Source organism: Fringilla coelebs (genome assembly GCF_963513975.1).
Source record: "Fringilla coelebs genome assembly, chromosome: 7".
NCBI lineage: Eukaryota > Metazoa > Chordata > Aves > Passeriformes > Fringillidae > Fringilla > Fringilla coelebs.
The window spans coordinates 31,676,903-31,694,154 of NC_140035.1; the positions used below are offsets into that span (position 1 = coordinate 31,676,903).

General features: G+C 40.7%; 2 protein-coding genes across 5 annotated transcripts in view; both read left to right on the forward strand.

The window, feature by feature from the left end:
• Window positions 1–7,995, forward strand: part of TFPI (tissue factor pathway inhibitor) — a 32,345-nt gene extending 24,350 nt beyond the window's left edge. For 2 of the 4 annotated variants that reach the window (XM_084209159.1, XM_084209160.1), the window contains exons 5-9: window positions 437–613; window positions 1,559–1,678; window positions 2,156–2,248; window positions 7,107–7,289; window positions 7,649–7,994. In XM_084209159.1, the coding sequence (XP_084065285.1) occupies window positions 437–613; window positions 1,559–1,678; window positions 2,156–2,248; window positions 7,107–7,289; window positions 7,649–7,761 (686 nt within the window). In that variant the 3' untranslated portion in view covers window positions 7,762–7,994. Of the gene's footprint in view, window positions 1–436; window positions 614–1,558; window positions 1,679–2,155; window positions 2,249–2,944; window positions 3,647–7,106; window positions 7,328–7,648 lie in introns of those variants that run through there. The other 2 variants (XM_084209161.1, XM_084209162.1) reach the window with 2 other exon arrangements.
• A 5,357-nt stretch (window positions 7,996–13,352) lies between these two features.
• CALCRL (calcitonin receptor like receptor) overlaps window positions 13,353–17,252 on the forward strand; it is a 62,789-nt gene continuing 58,889 nt past the window's right edge. The window contains exon 1 of the mRNA XM_084209498.1: window positions 13,353–13,566. The gene's annotated coding sequence lies outside the window, so the exon portion shown is untranslated. The remainder of the gene's footprint in view (window positions 13,567–17,252) is intronic.

The window sequence follows — 17,252 nt, forward strand, 5'->3', positions numbered from 1 at the left end:
GTTTTGGAATTTTGAAGGACTCATTAGTTGAGTCCTTGTCAAGATGTAGTTTAGTGGCTACTTGAACAAAGCAATTAATACCCCTATAATGTTCCAGTTTAAATATAAATAATTAAATATAGAACAAAATAAATTATTACTGTGAATAAATAATAGATTATAATACAATATATTTAATCAATATATTTATAATTATATTTACTAATTATTATAATAACTATGTTTAATAGTTTATTCATATAATTATTAAATTAAATATTATTATAGTTAAATATAGAACAAAACAGCACAAAAAAGCAGTAGTTATTTTATAGTTGGCCTTTAGCCCAAAGTCACAGGTTTATTTAGTAAAATTCCTCCAGTTCTGCTGTTGTCTTGGGATGCATTTTAGTTTTTTTCTTCCCCCATGCTGTTCATCATTTTGCATTGTTTCCAGGACAGCCTGACTTCTGCTTCCACGCCCAAGAGCCCGGGGTCTGCCGAGGGTACTTTACCAGGTACTTCTACAACAAGGAGACAAAATTGTGTGAGGCATTCAAGTATGGTGGGTGCCTAGGAAACCAGAACAACTTCAGGAGTTTGGAGGAGTGCCAGAATACCTGCGAAGACAACTGTGAGTTGATGTTTTTAATCACACTTAGTTTTGCTCTTGTATAAAAACACGGCATGTTTTGAAGGTATTTTGAATGGAAAAAAGGCAATTTAGGGTGCCCTGAGGTGGCAGTAATTTATATATGAAATTTACAGTAATTATACATATTTTTAAATAAAAGTACCAAAATGTAAAGTATGGAGTAAAAAAATTGGTAGGTACTATTTATGGAATGTTACATGACTCCAACATTTTTACTTTTCCCATGGCAGCTTGGCAGCTAACCTAACCTAATCCAAAGATTCCTGGAACACCTGTGTGTCCCTTGGGAATGACTCGGCTGTGCAGCTTAGGCTACCAAAGCCTCTCAGACTGACCAACTGACCACAAGCCAGTCATTTGCTTCCTTGTCCTGCCCATTCCAACTAATTGTTCTACATCAGCATATACAGTAACCTTCAGAGCTCCTCTCCCTTCACCAGTGCCTCATTTTATTCATAACGTGAACACATTTTCCTATCAAGAGCCTCCAGACCTTTTTATCTTGCTTGTCTCTAGTGGGCATTTTTCCAGCACTGTTTCATAAGCTGTCATTTTGGCAAGGGGAACCCGAGCTTATTCACACTTTGAGTAGAAAAGACCACTATGCTTCTATACAAAGATTTTTTTAAAATTATAAATATAGAGTCATGTGCAGTTTCCCTACTTTTGCTGAAGCATTTCTTCCTGGACTGTGATTCCACTTTTACCTTCTAGTCTAAAAGCTGCAGAATATTCTTTTTCATGACTTTAGTCTAAAATAACACATTCATGTAAATTTGCATGAACACCCAAGAAGAGAGGGTTGCCATGGTCTAAATAGATTAAAGCTTTTTTTTTTGAGACATTGAATCATTGATACCGATTTTTGTTTGTTTTTTCTTAACAGTTTTTGCTATATTTTTAATTTAACAAATTTATTGCCAGCTGTTACAGGCGAAGAGCATCCCAGCAGTGTGAACAGCAGTTCCCCAGCAGAAGAGCATCCCAGCAGTGTGAACAGCAGTTCCCCAGCAGAAGCACCCAGCCAGCCTCCTGGGATTTTTGGTAAGAATTTGCTGTTTATAATCAAGCCTTTGATGCTCCTTGGTTGATCCACTGATTTTTCCCCTGTATTTGAAGACATGGATGTCACTGGAAGTACCTGAGCACAGGGTAGTCATTAACATTAAAAGCAATTCAGAGCCACTATCTTGCCAGCAATACTTTTTTTGCAAAAGGCTTGCAATTGCAAAGGTTAGAATGTCTGCTGGCAATATAAAAATAACCTTACCAAACTGTGTACAATCTAAATTTTACATCAGTAAATTTAAGGAAGAAAAAGGAACCCATTGCAAAGTTGTTTCAGCAACCTGAGTTTCCTGAGCCTTCAGACCTTAGAGATGTTGCTTGGCAACTGGCATCAGCAGCGGGTTTGAGCAGGGCCAGCAGGTACCAATCACAGCTGATTTCCAGAGCTTGGATTTGTCTACATATCCCACCCTTGACTGTTTCACACCAACTGTCTCTATTTTTTTCTTTTAGTTAATTCATTGCCAGATGCTCCAAATGAGAAGTCCAACATCCTGAACAGCAGTTCTCCAAAGGAGGAGCCCAACCAGTTCCCCATTCTTTTTGGTAAGAATTAGCTTTTGCTGTTCTTAGCTCTCAGTCTTTTATAATTGCATTTCCATTTCAACCCATTTTCTCACACACTGAGACTAAAGAATGGACTTTGATCTTTGCCAAAGGATTTGATAGGCAGAGAAAGTCAAAGCAAAAGAATACGTCACAACTTATGGATCTTTCACAAGTATCAGCAAGTGAAACACTGATCACTCTCTTTAAAGAGTGTGCACTTTCTAAAGGCCTGATTATTACAAAGAGCAAAAGCAGTGCTGCATAATTCTTTCAGTCTAAATATTTTTGTGAGGATCTAATAGGGAATTGATTTAAATTCTTTTCATCCATCAAAGAAGAACGACATTTGGATTTTAGAACATAGCATAGTATAATATATTTAATACCAAAATGTTTGTATTTTCACTCTGACCATATTAAACTCACTTTTGGGTTGACTATAATCACAGGGAGTAGAAATTAATTTTAAATACTTCAATTATTTAATTAATTTTAATTTCATTTATTTAAAATGTCTCTCCAAGGTATTTTTGCACTGTGTACTATAATGCAGATGGGACTCTGGACCTTTACTGAGGAGGGATAAGCTTTGACAGTATCAGCAGCTGGACACTGTCCACTGTACGTGGCTGCTGCTTGCTCACACGGTACAGGGTGATTGAATTTGAAGTGTGTCGTTTTTATGATCCACAGTTGTGCAAGAGGAAGCAACCAACAGCTGGAAAGAGCCTGAGCATTCTCACCAAGTATTCATGTTGGTTTTTTGCTTTTGCACTTGCTTGCACTTTTGAGGATTGAGTGATGACGTAGAGACTCACTAAGGTTTTTGCATTTTATATATTCTGTAAGATAACGCGTGTGGAGGTGGCATTCCTGTGCTCTTTGCTTAGAATGGAGTGTCCAATAAAGCATGAGTGTGTGTTGTACGCTGTTTTTTGCCTGCACTGTAATCTACAAGCACTGCTGGTTTGATGTAGGTTACTGTACAGTTGTGTTGTTTACCACATGCAAAGCATCAATGCACTGTTATTTAAATGAATGAATATAAAACAGTAAAGCTTTTGGCAGCCTATTTTACTGAAAACTATGTGAATTACATCAGGTCTGGTAATAAGTCTAGGGGCATTAAGGGGCATGCACGTTCCCTGAAGGTTTTTATTCATAGTATGAATGCCTGAATCCTCCAAACAGCTAACCTATACCAGGAAAGGAGCATGCTTTGCTATGTTTTCTCAGAGGAAATTTCTCAGAAGAAATGCTATTTAATCTTGATTTTAAGAAAAAAAAGTTTTTTTGGTATGTGTAACTCTTTAAAAATATCAGGTTTTTAGATTTACAATATAGTTGTAGATCTTCAGAAGATTAAACTGTTCTGTGGCCAAATAAAGCAAACCATGGATACAGACATGAACTTTCTGCAGAGATTGAAGATTGTTCTGGTCTCACTCTGCTGAAACATCTATAATAACTTTTACTCTCTGCAAAATAAGAAAGAGTGAGGCTAAGAATCAAAGCTTTCATTTTATGTGATCTATGGTAGAAAATTGCAAGCACTATACCTACATTTAATTTGTGAGATTTGAGTGGGAGACAAGATCAAAAGTCAATTTTCAGCTCAGTGAATTTGGAATGGCACAAGGATGCAGGTCTTGTGAGTACAGAGTCAGGGTCATCTTTTGCTGATCTAAATTGGCACAGTTCTGTTTGCTTTAATGGATCTGCACCAATTTATACCTGTGGATTACTGTCAAGTGCAGATGACTCATTATTTTTGTAATAGCCTGTCTGTCCACTTGAAGATTCTTTTATTTTTGCTTTGCTGCAACCAGAAATGAGGAGCTGAAGTCTGCAGATATTGAAAATCTGGCAATAAACCTGAAGCTTCACGAATGTCACACACTTGCATCTGGCGAGATACAGTGCTCACTGCATTCCCTTTCCCCCCAGGATAATTTCAAACTTGTTTTCTAGTGTGAATAATTAGCAGTCCATTGTCACACAAGCCCTGCAAAGCCTGAGGGATAAGGATTATTACTGCAATGCAGAATTAGGGTTGTTTCTGATAAATGTGAGTCTGTATCTAGATGTGCATTTTTCAGAGATTCTGAGATTGATTAATGTCTGATTTTTCAGAGGTTATGATCATGTCATCTGTTTATACCTCCAGGGGGTGGGATTCAACAAAGGGCTATATTATAGGAACTGAATCTTAAACCAGAAGTAGAGGTATACAATGTATACCTCTACTTTTTAATGTGGTTTTGTGGCTGGTGGGACTTTCACTTCTTTCATTTTCTTTTTTTCTTCATAAAAAAAAAAGCAGGAGAGAAAATTTTTCAACAACTCTCAGAAAAATGGGGCTGTAAAATAGAAACATTTGGGAGAGAAACTCAAGAATAGGCATAACAGCTCAATATTCTGTCCATCACATCCACAAATACAGCACTAGGAACTGGAGCTGAACAGAGAACTCACCTGCTGTAATGTCCTGGTGACATTGTTTACACACTGCCTCACAGGCTTTCATATTGTCCTGCCAGGAGACATGCTGGGCATGACACAGGGAATGTTTGCTGCTTACCTGTAGTAAAGTCTTTTTGTGACCAGTACACTCAAATAAATTCATAATTTTTATGATCTTCAGCATAGAGGAAGTTATGATAAGTTATTTAGTTTTTATTTTAAAATACTGTTTTGTTGGGAAAAAATGGGTCCAGGTGGCAAAATTAAGAGGTTTTCTTCATGGGCTGGTTGCTTCTGTGAGTGAAGAACATGCAGGTATTTTGAAGATAAACAAGGAACAGTGTTTGGTATTTGGGGCATTTATCTGGCAATGATACAGGCAAGGAATAACATCATTTTTGGGAAGAATACAAGAGGGGTTCTGAATAGCACCTGGCTCTCTCTGGTGCTCTGTACGTACACAGGCAGTCCTTGTTTACCTCATCACTGGCTCCATGGTTCCCCCAAATCTTGCAGTCATTGTGGGAACTCCTTCCTGAGGGGACTGTGGACTCCCTGGAGAATTCTACATGGCAGATAAGTAATTTGCATTACAAAGTGTATATTTGAATTCTCTGTTATAATTAACAAGCCTGTGCTGTTTGGCCCTTTGCTCACTGGCAAGCCTTTCTGCTCTGCTCTTTGTAGGTTCAGAAATTAGCAGGTTTAAATAGGCAAGCTATGCTGAACATATGCTTTGGGAACTAACCTCCTCTCCCGCTAGAGAGAGATGAAATTAGTTCCAGGCTCGAGAGTTCTCACAGCAGTACCAAAAGCATTGCCTTCGTTAATTTATCTACCTTCTTCGTTATAAAAAACAGTAGGTTTAATAGAGATTTTACCAATTGTGGACTTCTACTCTGGACCCAGAGTGAAATTTAGTCTTGCAATTATGAAAAGAAGTTGAGGTTCTTATTTTATAACTTGAAACTAATTTAGTCTGCCTCAAAAAAGCAACCCATTACTTGGTTTTTAAATTTCAGAATTATTTTTTTAACAGTATGATATTGCTAATGTACCATTCTATTTCTCTCCCAGCAATTTTTCATTCTTTTTCACCACACCAGTTCAGCAATTACACATTTCAGATGAACCTTTTTTTTTTAGCAGCTGTAGCATATGCAAGACACCTAAGATGCAGCATATGTCCTTTTGGATATTTTGTCAGCCTCCTACATTGCCCAGGTTTTTAATGCATAATTTCTTGCTTTCAGCAACTCATCTGCTTCCCACTTTTGTGACCACAGGATGTCTTCAGCTTTGCTGTAACCCGAATGATTTCCTCAAATTTTTACTTTGTTTTTCCACTGAACTCCTTCTGTGTGGCTTTGTATTTTCAAGAGTTCCTTCTGACTGGCTTCATATGTGCATTTATGTATTCATTTATTGCATTTATCCACCCAGTTCTGGTGCTTCCTGAGGAAAAACGGTGCTCTTTTGGGTCCCACATAACTGCTCCCATGATGGCTCCCATTCAGCTTCTTGCAGCCTGTGCAGCAATTTTACTGGTTCCTCTTTTGTTTATTAGTCACTCTGGGGTGATAGATGGTGGAGTTCTTCCAGGTTTGGGAATTCTGGCATGGATTTGCTTCTTGAACTTCTTCCAGTGTCCGGGTCCTTTGGCTAGCCAGGTTCATCCTCCAGTGTTTCAGTTCTCACTTGCAGCCACCCTGAAGGAGCAAACCACCAGCCTCTCCTTGGAATGATAAAATCCTGCTAGCAGCACTAACACACCAGCCTCCCCATTGATTTGTGCTCTTGCTCTTCACATTCAGTGCTTTTTTTATTCTGCAAATTGCAAGCTCTTGTTTTATAACTGCTCAATGGTTGCTGACAGAGACCCTGTTACTTAGGTCAAGTTTTCTGTAGTCATTCAACAAACTCAGCACTGAGGTATTGAATCTTACACTGGAAATGCTGGGTTCTTTTACTTTCTCCTTGATTCCAGAATGTCTAGCAGGGATTTGCTCCATTAATTATTAGAAATAGTTTCCATATTTTTTAAAGCTGTCCATGCTTAATTTATTTCACATCACTTTCTGCAAATGCCTCACTTGAAACTCCTCAAAATGAATTTTTGTGCTCTCTCCTGTGGCAGAAATGGCAATTTTATCACCAACAACACAAGTAAAGGTATAGCTTTCAGGTAAGCTTTTGCTGGCAATCCAAAGAAAGGATGGCATTTTACTGTGCTATTTTTCTTTTTTTGTAACCATAAAAGATGCTTATGCCAAGTATCTTGGATTTTCAGGAGAGCTGAAGTAAATTTGCCAGCAAAAAAATTTCAGACAATATTGACATAAAACAGAAACGCTGCAGTGTTGTCTCACCCTGTTTTCCTTGGTACTTCCAGAACCCCCTGCTATCCCTTCCTTGTGCACCACCCCCATGGACAGAGGGCTTTGCAGAGCCAAAGAATTGAGATTTTTCTACAACTTCTCGACTGGAAGGTGCCGCCCCTTTAGCTACAGCGGTTGCGGTGGGAATGAGAATAATTTCATCTCCAGGAAGTCGTGTTTGAGGATCTGCAAGAAAGGTATGGGAAGTGCTACTGCCCCCGGCTATCGCTCAGAGGTAAATATTGCGCGGGTCAAAGCATTCTCTTGCCACTTTTGGTAGTAAGGATTGGCCTGGTCAAATGTAACAGCTGGAAGTCTCAGGAAAGTGAAAATGGAAATCAAGAGAGATACAGAGCTAGAGAGAGAAGGAGGGACAGTAAGTGCAGTGTAAAGGAACAGCAATAATACAACTCGGCATTGGTCAGGCATATGAAGATTTTAGGTAAGACAATGGTTTTTTTCTTTGTTTTTTTAAGATTAATTGAAACGAGCCTCGTCTCTTATTTCTGATAATCTTGGATGTCTTCTAATCTTACTTTGTTAATTTTACCTTTAGGATTTAATAAGAAAAAAGGTGAAAGAAGACTCATAAGAATCAAGAAAAAAAGAAAGAAACAGCCAGTAAAGGCCCTGGGCATGGAAATCATCCCTGAAGCAATGCAACTTTGATTTTTTTATGGAAATGTGATGTAAACTGCTCTTCACCTGTGAATGAAAACCTTCAGCGTACACCATTAAAATATATTTACTGATTATTTTGATTATATATTACTAAGCTGCTTATATTTTTTATGTATTCCTCAATCATGTTAATAAACATTACCTCTTACTTTGCTAAAGGCTTTTAAAATGCAGTTTGCTTGTATATAATTGTCAGAGCTGCAGCAGGACAATAAACGGTGTGAGTGAATGGTTAAAATGCAGAAAAGATTCAAATTTAATTTCTTACCCCATTATTCTTTTTGAATTCTATTTTTGTATTAAGAAAAGAAAACATAATACTTGTGAAAGAATAATCACTAGTCAAGCATGATTGTTTCAATCATCGATTAAAAGATTAGGTGTATTGCTATAAAAAGGAAATAGGCACTGGAATTGTTTTAATCAGATTTATTTTAGGTTGTACAGGCCTAGATTTAACTCCATTGAAGTGCATATAATTACAGTACTGTAAAATGAATATGAAATCAGAATTAGCCCACCAAAATCCATAAAGGGAGTGTTAAAGCTGTAAAGGTGCAAAGCAGAGTGGCAAATTTTTGATAAGATTTATAATTGTATGTGTTTGGGTCATTGATTTTTATCCTTGTTACTCATCTAGACTCATGGCTAAGCTTTACTGCTGAAATTGTAAAAAATTATGCACTCTAAAAATCAGAATGAGAGGATAAGTGAAATCAGATTTTTATACTGAAATTTTATCCAAATCTGTTTTCTGGTGATTAAATCCTCTCATGGCTCTTTCAATCTAGGATACATTAATTCTTATTTGAAAGATTCTCAAGGAACGGGAGTGTAGAGCAGAGAGCGTTTTTGTAGAGCCTTGTCATGTAAAATGTGTTAGCACCAGAGAATACCACTGCAATAACCGCACAAATAAAGTGCAGTTCTGCCAGAGAACCTATAAACTCCACAAAATTAATTTGGCACATTTTGTCCCCCGGTTTCAGTTCCAATTTTCTATCTTCTTGTTCTGGTTCATCACTCTGCCCTTTCTCTCCAGGTTTTGCTGTCCTTCCTGCACCAGGAGTGGAGTCTGTAGGTGTGGGTGCCCTGCACAGGAGCAGAGCAGTAGGATAAATACTCAGACCAGCTGGAATCCCTCACTGCAGATAAGTGGAAAACCCATGGATTAAACTGCTCCTGGACCTCTCCACTTGTCCTGTGGCACCTGCCGGAGTGCAGCAGGTCGTGTGGCCTCCCCAGGGCCAGGGGATTTAGGCACATTTGGGGTGGGAGGGTCAGGATTTGCCCTTATGCCATGGTAACCCTGTTTGTGTCTGCCTGGCAAGGGATGCAGGTGAGGGTACAAATGTCTGCATCTTATGGTCAGGCCAGTAAAATATCTGATCTTCCACTCTTAGCTGTAAAAATTTCCCATGGGCTGCCAGTATTACAATTTACATGATTTCTAGATTACATGATGTTCCTCAAAGGGAGGCAGAGCTGAAGTGACTGCATTAAACTAAAACATCTAGGGCTTTCATGTAAAAGACAAGGAAACTCATTAAGCCATCCCACCAAGAACATGGAAAAGGATTTGTAAGCTTTGTGAGATTGATTAGATTACAAACTAGAACGATGAACTTTCTAAAACAGAAGGTTTTCATATGAGACAATAGATATAGAAGGATAGGAAAGAAAAGATGGATTTGTATGCAGATTGTCTTGTGATTCCTGTGTCCTTTCATGACAGTGTGTCTCCTTCATGCTCCCTCTTGTTCCAGCAACTTGTCCCTGGCTGCCTGGACTCAACACCTACAAAACCCACATAGGAAAAAAAAAAATCCAGGGAAAAATATCATCCTTTCTGTCCCAGGAGAACCCTGGCTGTGTGGCTGCCCTCCTTTATAAATTTCCTTCTTGCTGAGCTCTGCTGCCAACTGACAGGGCCTCCTCCCTGAGAGGGATCAGTTGCTCCCAGGACTGTGAGACTCCTCCAGGACTGCTGTAGGTAGGACAGGACTGACAGGTACTCTCCCATCCTCCCCTACCCCACTCACACTGTACTGAAGAAACTTCTTGTGCTGCTGTAGTACATTTTGTAATAACAGCAATTAAGGGATCCAGTGAGGTCTCTGTTGTGTCATTGTTGAAACAGAAGGGAATTTGTACCGCTAGCATCTCAAGAGTTCCTCTGCTTCAACTGACTAAGAAAACATTTCACGGTGATTCATCTGTCAGGCTTGTTGCTTAGTGCAACGAGAATCAAGGCTGCAGTGTCACAGACTGTAAAAACCTGATTATAATCAAGATTTGATCAGAGAGTGCAGGCTGCTCTCAGCTGTGTGTGCACTCAGATTGGCCACCACACCAGCCATCCAGCTGTTTCTGTTCTTGTTTAGTTCTACAGTACATAGAGCTATTTTTTCCCATAAAAAGTCCAAACTGCAGTGTGATATGATCTTCAGCATAACAAGAAGTTTCTTTTGTGCCCTTCTGCTTCATTCACTTCTTTTTGCTCCTGTACCTCCCATAGCTGCAGAACAATCAAATCCAAGACTAAGAAAAAAAGATCTACGCATTTCCCAAAGATAACTAAAGGATGAGCAGGGGCAGAATTGAGAAACAACACAGGAAAAGGTATGGACCAGGTGCCAGAATGCTGAAGCAGTCAGAACATGAGGCTGTGCTAAGCTGTTAGAGTGACTGTATAGTCCCACTTGACCAGAGTCCATTCATCCAGTCATTTCATTCCAGAACTTTCTCCAGTTCCTTTGGAGGGGAAATGCAGAGTGTTGTGAAATTTCTCCCATGCTGTATGAAAACAGCCAATAAGCTGAAGCAGTTTCACAGAGGTTTAATGAGTTTCCATACATCATCTGACCTGCAATAACTTAGTATGTGCCCATAGTCCATGCAAATGGTAAAACAAAATATGTTTGAGAAATATTTTAATTTTGTTCATTTTTTTGCTCACCATTTTTTACTGCTATGCCCTCCTTTTTCTCCTTTTTATTTTCCTGCTTCAGTTTTATTTCTGCTTTTCTCCCTGCATCTCCAATCCACTTATTCTCTCAAATCTGATAGTTTTTTATTCACATTTTGAGCAAGTCTTCATCTTTCTAGCTTCTGTCTTCTGAAACTTAATGAAGGGGATCTAAGGGTTACGTTTCCTAACCGGTTGTTTCAGTGTTTCTCCAAAGAAAGAGCGAGGTTCAGGTAAAACAGAGTTGTACGCGCGTGGTTAGGGGGTGTTCACACAGGATAATTAATTCCTGAATTAATTAATTCTTGCATTAATTAATTCCTGAATTAATTAAGGGGGTAAATCCGCCTGGGTTTATGCCCCGGGCGGCCGCGAGAGGGCGCCAGCGGCGCGGCGAGCGCCGGGCGGGCTGGCTCTGATGGAAAAGGGGGAATTCCCTGGATTTACCATCTTTTCTCGCTTTAAAGCGTTCTTTGGTCCCAGTGCAGGTAGCTTTGCATATTTAGGTCCCCTTGAACTGCTCCTTCCTTCGCTGTCGGCAAGTAGGACAGCCTGTACGGGTGTGATTTACGCTTCTCGCAGCCAGGGGATGGGGAGATGCCGGGGAGGCGCCTGAGTGCAAACTGCACCAGCTGAGTGGTCTCTGTAGAGTACAAGTAAGTTTTAATGTTACCTAAATCAGTAGAATATAAAACTTTGTAAAAATAAACTCCAAAACCCCCCAGAGCAAACAACGAAGTAACAAAAAAACAACCCACAAACAAAAACGCTCACACAAAACTCTATTGCCTTTGACCAGCCAAATCAAACATGGCCTGTGCAATATGTGTCTAGCTAATTCAGGTGCCTGTCTTGGAGCTGTGAGCTTGGCTGGAAAACGTGGATTATCCTCTAAGCTAGAGTGTGTAATGTACCCTGTTGCAATCTACAACCGAGACCTAATTTGTCTAAAGCAATGCTACCGGGATCACTCCTGGTGAAATTCCTGTACCTGAGATGACACCACTTCTTTTAGAGAAGTTAATTTTCATCACTGTTCAGAATCAGAGCTAATCCCCAGTTTGTATGCTTACATTGCCTAGGGGTTTAGAGTGCCAGTCCTTATTTTTTCACTGATTATAAAACTCAAACATTCTCCTGTTGATGAGGGATCTGAGAAGCATCAGTTCTCACATGTGCCAGATAAGTATCCAAGCCTGCTTATTTGGTAACCCTGGAGTGGGCTGTCACAAATTGTATTGTCTAGGGGACATTTGGATTCAAAGTATTCCTGGCCCTCTTTTCCCTCTTCCAATTTTTTCTCACCCTGGATTGGGACTGGGTTTTGTTTGAAGTTTTTTGTTTGTTTGTGGGGGTTTCCCCCTTAGCTTTTTGTTTCTTGCTGTTTTCCTTCTTGAGGAAAATGTTTTCAGTGCCCAGGTAAATTCCTTCATTCAGTTCGCTCCACAGTGTGTTCCACAAATGATGCTGCTGGTAAAAAAAAGTAGGTAAGTGACAGGTAGCAAGAACAAGCAGAACATTTTATGTTGTTTTATGAGCAAATGCAGCGGTATAATTTTGATAGATCCTTGTCACAATGTGCCTTTTGGGAGGCTCTTGTGGGGTTCCCTAAGGAGTGCTGGTGTTACAGGTGTTCATATAATTTGAGTTTGATGCTCCATGAACTCCCCCTTTGTTCAGCATAGCGTTGTCCTGTGCATACAGTAACTGGTTATTGGTTTAGAGGGCACAGATTCTGTCCATAGTACAGGGAATATAGAAACATTTTTAGTTTCTGGTACAATATTCTTTGAAGCTTGTAGAAAGACTGCTATTCATTTTGTTTTGTCCTCCCTCATGGCAGTTTTCAAACCATTCATACTTGTGCTTTCAAATCACCAGTGTTTAGAAAAAGATAGCACAGAGATCAGCAGTAACAATATTCCTGTTGCTTTTTTCCTACCCTTGATACTTCAAAGGCTTATTTCTTTAATAACAAATACTTTGTTTTGTACTCAACGAAAAAAAATACTGTACTGTAAATGATGTGCCTGCTTGTAATTGAAAATTGGAATCTGACCTTTGCAGCTGCTTTACATCTGAGGAATAGAGGTATTTCTGTGCAGAGCTTGTCAGCCCTAAAGGTATGGGGCGTCATGCAACCGCTGGCAGAGGTGCTGGGTCAGGTCAGTCACACTGAGGGGGAATGCAGCTCTCGAGTGCTCTTTGAATAAAGGTCCAAACTGATCTGTTTCTATGGATCTGGCTGGAGGAGGAGGACGAATCTCAGTGGCTCGATACGTGAAAGGACAGGTCCCGTGGTCTCCTCCTCACCAGCAGAGCAGTGAGTGTTTTGCGAGCGCCGCCCGTGAGCCCAGGCGGGCGAGCGGAGCCGCCCCGGGGCCAGGTGCGGGCAGGGGCCGGGAGCAGATGGCAGCGCCGGGGCTCGGATGCCACGGGAGCCCGGCTTCCCCGGGACATGCCATTCGGGAGAGAAAAGTAACTTAAGGCGGCCGCAGGCGGGGTCGGTGATGTAACAGGAAGCTCTGATGTTCGCTGCTGCCGCCGCCGCTCCGCGCTGCCCTCGGACACGCTCCCGGCGCTCCCGCAGCAGCGCCGCTCCGCCGGGACAGCCGCCAGCCCCGGCTCCGGATTACACCCACCGGGCACCGCTCTCGGCTGGCTCTGGAGGCACTGGGCGAGCTTTATCCGGGACAGCTCCGCACAGAGCTTTATCCGAGACAGCTCCGCGCTCAGCTTTATCTGAGACAGAACCGCGCTCAGCTTTATCTGAGACAGATCCGCGCTCAGCTTTATCTGGAAGCGCTCTGGCAGGAGCCCGGCTGGTGAGTGCGGTTTCATTGTTTCTTCCCCCACGAGCAGCGGCTCGGTGCCACCCGAGCGCAGCGGGAGCCACGCGTGTGTGTGCTCTGGCTTCAGCCTCGGCGTGGGATGCGGAATCCGCGCCGACACGGGCTGCGAGGAAAACCTTCCTTTATTTTTAGTGAGCGAGGTGTTGAGCTGATTTTATGACTGGTGGTGTCGTCTATGCTTAGTAGGATAGATAGATAGATAGATAGATAGATAGATAGATAGATAGATAGATAGATAGATAGAAAGAATGCCCAAAGCAGCCCTGCAAGCATTCTGCCTGAAGCCTCTAATATTAACTAACCAAATTTCTGTCTTTGCATCTGGAGAGAATTAGAGGCTCATTGGCTTGAAAAGGATCCTTAAGACTAATTCAATACAACTGCAGCTCTTTCAATAGATGCTGAATTAGGTGATAAAGTGGTGTAGGTTTGCTTGCAGAGTATTTCTCTAAACTTACTGTACCAGAAAGAGGTCATACTTGTGTTGTTTCATAATTAGGTTTTGTGTTGTAATTACACAACTTAAAAGATAAAGCTACTGTTTTGTTTGGGCTTTCTGTTTGCTTGAGGAAAAGTTGGGTTGCTCTGAAGCCTGTACGCGTGCCGGCGTGTTGCTGTTTGAGGTTTTTAACCGCAAACACCGAGCTGATTTATTGATAGCTGATTGCCCACTTTTCCTTTCCTCGAGAAACTATTGAACGGTGGCAAGTGTGTGATTCCGTGCCTTCGAGTGCCAGCTGATAGGCAGTTAAAATTCTTGCCACTCCTCAAGCTTTCCAAAACAGATGTGATACCCTCTGGTTTTGCAAATGCGGTTGCAGTGCTGAGATTGGTAATTCGAGTTATTTGCTCGTGTGTGGAAGCAGTGGAGCCATAGAACCAGGAAAATAAATCTTGTTAGGCAGCAAATCACACCTGGATTTGATCTACAATGAATCCTTCAGTTATCCATGCAGTTTGTAAGGGAAAAGAATGAAATAATTATTAAAATAACTGAGGTTTTTTTCTCTCTTTGCCTTAATAAACTTACACCAGGTACCTCGGGGGTGGACTTTGCTGCTCTTACAATTGTGTCAATGCAGTTTTCCCAGTCTTACTGTGCCTGCTGGGGATCTTGTCCTTCCCTTGAACTCATAATGCTTCTAACAGCTAAACCTGTTCAGGGATGTGCTCTGAATCTGGGCTCCTTCAGGTGCATTGGAAGGAGGCACTCCAGATCTAGATCAATATAAGACCACATCTGAAAACAGATGTGTTTTAAAGTCCACATATGTGGTACAGTCTGGAATTCTTAATTAAAAATAATAATCTGTATTAGCACGGTTTTTTCTTCCCTAGTTTGCTTAAACTCTCATCTATTTCACTGCATATAGGAGCAATCCCAAAATCTTTATCCAGCTTTGAAAATCTTCTGCACAAAAGGCACTTGCTGACACTAAGTCAATGGAGATGACAATTCACATAAAAGTGCTTATGTTGTTTTAATGATCAGTGCAGTGGGAAAAACTGTGTTTAGAAGTACACCAGCTAAATGATTTTGATTCTTATTTGTTGTTCTTCACAAGCAGCTCGTGTAGGTTGAGGTGTGTCTGCCTACAGTGGATGTGACAGGCATGTGCATGTTGGTAGGCTGGATGTCAGATGTTATTTGCAGGTTAAAGCAGAGACAGGCAGAGCATTGATATAGAACAGTGTGACTGAACTTTTCTCTGGATAAAACCAAGTGCCTGGATATCTAAGATAGATTGCAGGTTCAAGAATTGCATTATGTGTGTCCTTTCAACTTCAAATTCTGATCAGTTGGAGCCTTTCTCTGTGTTAAGAGATGTAGCACTTGTCCCTTTGAATAGGCTTTTCTTGATACAACACAACTGTTGAAATCCAGGCCCACTGAGAACCAGTGGGAACTTTTCCACCGACTGTCAAAGGGCAAGACATTCCTAAATGTGGGTATTTTTCTGTTGTAGGAATTATACATAGATGGTCATCCATCCAGGCACTTCACATTCTGCTCTCTGTTGGCAGCTGTTTTTTTTTTTTGGTAATTTCTGTAATTTTTGAGCACGTCAGTGGAAAAACATGTTCTGAAAAACAGTTCTGCATGTGTCTCGTTGGGTGACCAATGCCTTACCTGGGTCAGTAAAGGGATTTAATCCAGGAGTACAGGGTTGTTCCATGGGCTAGCTGGGAATTGCTGTTCAGATTATAGACCAAGATACAATTAAGAACAAAGCTGAGGGAAGAAAGCGCACTAACAAACTTCCTTTGAGACCCCTGTAATTACTAACTGGCTTTTCTGTTCTGTACATTTGGGGTAATCATCTCTCTCCAGTAGCATTCCTGGCTTGTGCAGGAGCTGGGTAGGATTGGACCCACAGAAGTCCATGAAGCAATGCAGTCATGCAATTAAAATGGGACCGTGGTCATTTGGAAGAAATTATATGTTTTATACTGATATGTTTTTAATAATAACATGTATTCAGTGATATTTCAAAGAAGTGTATCTAGTCACTGCTGTAGTAAATGTTGGGCAGAAGCGATCTATTAAAGCCATTGAGGGAAGTCCAAGTCTACAGTTAGGAAAACAGAGCAGGATTTCTCCTTTAGAAGTTGTTCCCATCTGTTGCCAACGTGTTTACGATGTTCTTGACTTGGTACCAAAATCCCTTCAGTGCTCCTGACCAGCTGCCACCCCTGTGGCACACACACAGCATTTGCCTTACCTCAGTGCCCGGCCACCTCTGCTCTGCAAGCCTGGGCAGCTCTGTCATTGAGCTCCATGGGCAGCAGCTTCCTCAGCTAAGCTTATTGAAAATTTATTGAAAACAGCCTTCACTTGCTCGTGGAACTGCTCTGTCCCTGGGAAGCATTTTAAGTGTTTGGTGTAGCAAATTGTCAGAGCTCTGGAATTAACTGTATCCTTGGTACTGCTGTGTTGAGGAAGGAATGAACGCTGCTACTATCAAAACAGATGGGAGTTGGCTAACAAATAACTTTTGGGCAGTAAAATAAGTGAGATTTCATATGTGGTTATGTGTATTAGACATATAATAACATATTTGGTATATTATTTGTGCATAGAACGCATGCAGGTCTATTTCATGCTGACTTCCATTATTGCCAATGTAGCAACTAAAGAGAGAACATAAGTTTACAAAGAAACTTTCAAAAGAAATTAATCCTAGACCTTATCCTTTGTTTGGAAAACTGGTAATCACATGTGCTAATATTCTGAATTGCATACATTTGAATGCTGCATCTTTCTAGTGTTTAAAACAAAACAGAAAAAGCTTTCTGCATGTGGACACAACCTGTTATTTTTACTTTTTGGATTCACGTTGGCAGTTCTGATGTTTTCAGTGTAAAAAACTTCCACAAAGAGCAGCAGAAAACAGCCTTTTTCTCACCTGGTACCTTAATGGAGAATTCCACAGTCAGTGTGGTAAAATAGAAGATCTTATGAAATTGAGTTCCATTAGACCATTTTTCTTTAGCCACAATTTTTGTTCTATTTTAGAATCTGGGCAGAGCCGAAAGGCTAAACTTTCCCATTTTTAAAGTTTTGTTTTAACAGTTGTCTCTCATGCTTCAGTCTCCCAAGTTTGTTTATACTGTTTACATTTTCCCAGCAAAGTCATCCTTTTTCTGCCCTAGCTCTG